Genomic DNA, 3743 nt, shown 5'->3' with positions numbered 1-3743 from the left:
TTTTATGTATTAGAGAGCAGTCAAATGTAATTGTTGCAGACAGATCATTTTTGAGCCGACAGAGGACGCTCCAGCTTCAGTTTGCAACACACATTTAGTAAAGGAATGGACAGTTTACTAATGTAAAACTTTCCATATTATCCAGAGCGAATCCATGATTTGACTCTATTTGTTTTGCATGCATGCATGCATGTTTTCTATCTTTCATTTATTTTCCACATTTAAAATAATTTTTGTGCACAAACAAAAAAGTACAAAAACACATTTTGGTCGAACTTTACTTTGAGTTGCACAGTCATCTATCCTTATTTAAAGACAATGGGTGTATTCATGTAGGTAAGGAGTGAGCCATTAGAGCCGTGAAATGCGCAATTAGATTTGCGCTTTACTGCAGATTTTGGCACATTGGGCACCTGTGGTGAGCGCCCTGACACACGGGGTGTGTCTTTGGGCGGAGATCTGCCCACCCACCCCGCTGCTTCTCCCCTCTGGTTACTATATGAGGAGGAAACTGCGATCCCTCAACACACTACATTCAACTTTGGTCTCTCCAAGAGTTTTCTCTCTGTCCGACTGGAACCTGCAGCTGTCTGAAGAAGAGATTTTTTTTTGGATCTGAGCGAACAACCGTGGGAATTATTGTTGTCATTTTTTTTTTAATTTATCGCTGAAGCCAGACCTCAACATGCCTCGGTCTTTTCTTGTCAAGAAGTACTTTTCCAGCAAGAAGCCATACTACAGAGAGAGCCAACTGGAGAGCCAAACTGGTATGTTTGTTTTCTCCCTGATTGACTAAATTTAGTGCATCTGTGGTTACATTTGACATGTTGAGTGAAGCAAAGACAGTTCGACACGAAAAGATAACTTTATCAAGTTACCTTCAGGGGCAGAACAGACACATGTGGCAGATAAGATGGATATTTATCTCGCATTTAGCTTCCTGGGTGCAAAACAAGAGTTTGTGGTCACTTGGGAAATGTGCTAAAAGAAAATGCTAGCTGCTTTAGTGTCCTCTTAAAAGCTGTAACAAGACACCCAAGAATGAAGCAAGTTCAGTGCTTGATTAGATTAACTGTCCCTTAAAACTCACCTGACTTCCTTTTCTCTGTGTTGCCAGCTTTTGTCCCAGAAAGCTTTCCACTGGCTGAACTCCCGATGCAGAACAACAGCTCTGCCCTGACCTGCTACCCCACCAACCCCTTCTTCTCCAGCAGGGACGCCCTGCCTGCCCCCCTCTCCCCAGTCACCCCCGTGTCTCTGTCCCCTTCACCACTCGGCCCTCTGGACCTCAGCAGCTCTCCGTCCAGCAGCAGCGGCGAGGAAGAAGAGGATGGGGGGCGCACTTCAGATCCCCCCAGCCCGGATATCCTGCAGCACCTCTACCACTGTATGCACTGCAGCAACAGTTACAGCAGCCTCTCTGCACTGTCCCACCATCAGCTGTCCCACTGCGCTCCACAGCAGACACCTGCTCTGTCCGCTGAAGTCTCTGCTGCACGGCCAGCCTTCCACTGCAAACACTGTCCCAAGGAGTACACCAGCCTGGGGGCCCTAAAAATGCACATTCGCTCACACACTCTGCCCTGTGTATGCCCCACCTGTGGCAAGGCCTTCTCCAGACCGTGGCTGCTCAGGGGACACATCCGCACACACACAGGTAAGAGACAATTCACATTCACAAGTCTGCATAAACATGTTGATTTCTTTTAAGATTTATTGGCATGTGCTCATTGATATTCATTGATGTTTCCTGGTGTTTTCCTTGTGAAACAATGTAATCTTAGCCTCACAATGGTTCTGCATGAAAAAGGCAAATCTGCATAAGTAAGTTAGGTTAGTGTTCCTGCTCTTTTGTCACTTATCTGTAGATCAGGGGTCTCAAACTCAAATTACCTGGAGGCAGTATCAAAATGACCAAAAAAAGACTAAATTACTTTAAAAAGTAATTAAAGGGACCTTCCACACACAACACGGTAAAGTGCCATACATATAAAACTCACATTAAACTTTTATATATATATAAGGTGGGGGCCACAAAGTATCATCACAAGGGCTGCAATTGGCCCACGGGCCGCAAGTTTGAGACCCATGCTGAAGATCATTTGAAAAACAAGAGGACCTGCTTTTTGGCTTGTTAATGATGTTAATGTTAATGAAGTGTATGCCTGAATCTTAACAGTTTCTCTCTCTCTTTCCTTTCTAACCAGGTGAGCGTCCCTTTGCTTGTCAACACTGTAACCGGGCCTTCGCTGACCGATCCAACCTGCGCGCCCACCTGCAGACCCACTCCGAGGTGAAGAAGTACCAGTGTGGCTCGTGCTCGCGGACCTTCAGTCGCATGTCGCTGCTGCACAAACACACAGCGTCGGGATGCTGCCCCGCCTCATAGAACCACATTCCCTGAACTCTTCTCAGGAGCCGGTTGAAGCTGGTTCACGTCCCAATATTCACAGAGGAGTGTGGACATTTAAGCCATGTCAGGACTGTTGCTTTTATACAATGGCTTCCTAAGTGCCTTTTCCAGGACTCTGTAGGTAGTTTTTTGGGGTATCTGCAGGACATCTTTGCTGCGTGTATGTGTGTGTGTGTGTGTGTGTGTGTGTGTGATTTGAGGGCAGCTGGACATCCAGTTAATTCCCAGGAAACTCCATCGGTGCCGGCCGGTCCGGGACTCTGGCCATGTTGCAGCTGCCAGGGTGTGTTTGTGTGTGTGTATGTGGGGATGTCATTCCTCACCATACTATACATGCATGGCATATGTGTGTGTATATGAGCAAGTGTGTGTGTTGAGACAGCTGTCTGTGCATGGTGTACTGTGGAGGCGGGGCGCTGAGAGACATGTTAGCTGTGACCTCGACAACAGGTGACCCTCCTCATGCCACACACTTCCCACACACACACACACACTTGTTGTGTGTTACGGGAGGTGAAAGGACCACTTAAACTTGACCAAAAAAATGCAACTTCTTGGCTTCACTGATATTGTCATTTTAATGTCAAAAATGACATTGAGACATGTTTTTTGGGGATGCAGTTTTTATAAACAATTTTTGTGAAAATACATTTCAAATTCAAATGTGCCTTTTTCTGCTACATGTAAATAAAAGCTTTGTTAAAAAACAACCTGCTGTGGTGTGGACCTACTTCTTAACCCCTCTGGAGTCTCTAAAAGCTCCAAATCCAGACTTCTTCAACACATCCAGACAAGAAAACAAAGCAGCGTGGAGCCCTACTGTACATTTACCTCTAAAGTTCTGGCTGTAAACTCCATGAGGCCAGTTTCAGTTTGATGATGATATACCAAGTAAAACTGGAGACAAGCTCAAATAGATTTAGTATAAAATGATAGAACTGGATGGAACCCTCTTATATGTTAGATTTGCAACCTTTGTTCACATTTGCAACATTTAAAATTCTTTATTGAGCATGATAGTGTTTTGAAAATAAAAAAAAAAAAGATTCAAAATCACATTCTATGTTGGACTAAAGGACTAAAAAAGACACAAAATGACCAAAAAAAGATACGAAATGACTAAAAAAAGACACACAATGACAAAAAAAAGACAGAAAAAGATTTTTAAAAGACACAAAATGACCAAAAAAGACACAAAATGACTAAAAAAGACACAAAATGACCCAAAAAAGACAGAAAAAGATTGTAAAAAAGACACAAAATGACTTAAAAAAGACACAAAATGACAAAAAGATACAAAAAGACACAAAATGACAAAGAAAAGACAAAA

General features: G+C 43.5%; 1 protein-coding gene across 1 annotated transcript; it reads left to right on the top strand.

The window, feature by feature from the left end:
* Positions 1–401: 401 nt before the first annotated feature.
* snai1b (snail family zinc finger 1b) lies at positions 402–3123 on the top strand. Its single transcript, XM_059333494.1, has 3 exons — positions 402–767; positions 1118–1657; positions 2208–3123. The coding sequence occupies exons 1-3, from the start codon at positions 686–688 to the stop codon at positions 2387–2389; spliced, it is 804 nt and encodes a 267-aa protein (XP_059189477.1). The 5' UTR covers positions 402–685; the 3' UTR covers positions 2390–3123.
* The last annotated feature ends 620 nt before the right edge of the window (positions 3124–3743 follow it).

The sequence above is a fragment of the Centropristis striata genome, chromosome 5 (genome assembly GCF_030273125.1).
Source record: "Centropristis striata isolate RG_2023a ecotype Rhode Island chromosome 5, C.striata_1.0, whole genome shotgun sequence".
Taxonomy (NCBI): domain Eukaryota; kingdom Metazoa; phylum Chordata; class Actinopteri; order Perciformes; family Serranidae; genus Centropristis; species Centropristis striata.
The sequence above is the reverse complement of the archived record's forward strand: the minus strand, read 5'-3'. Positions and strand labels throughout refer to the sequence as shown.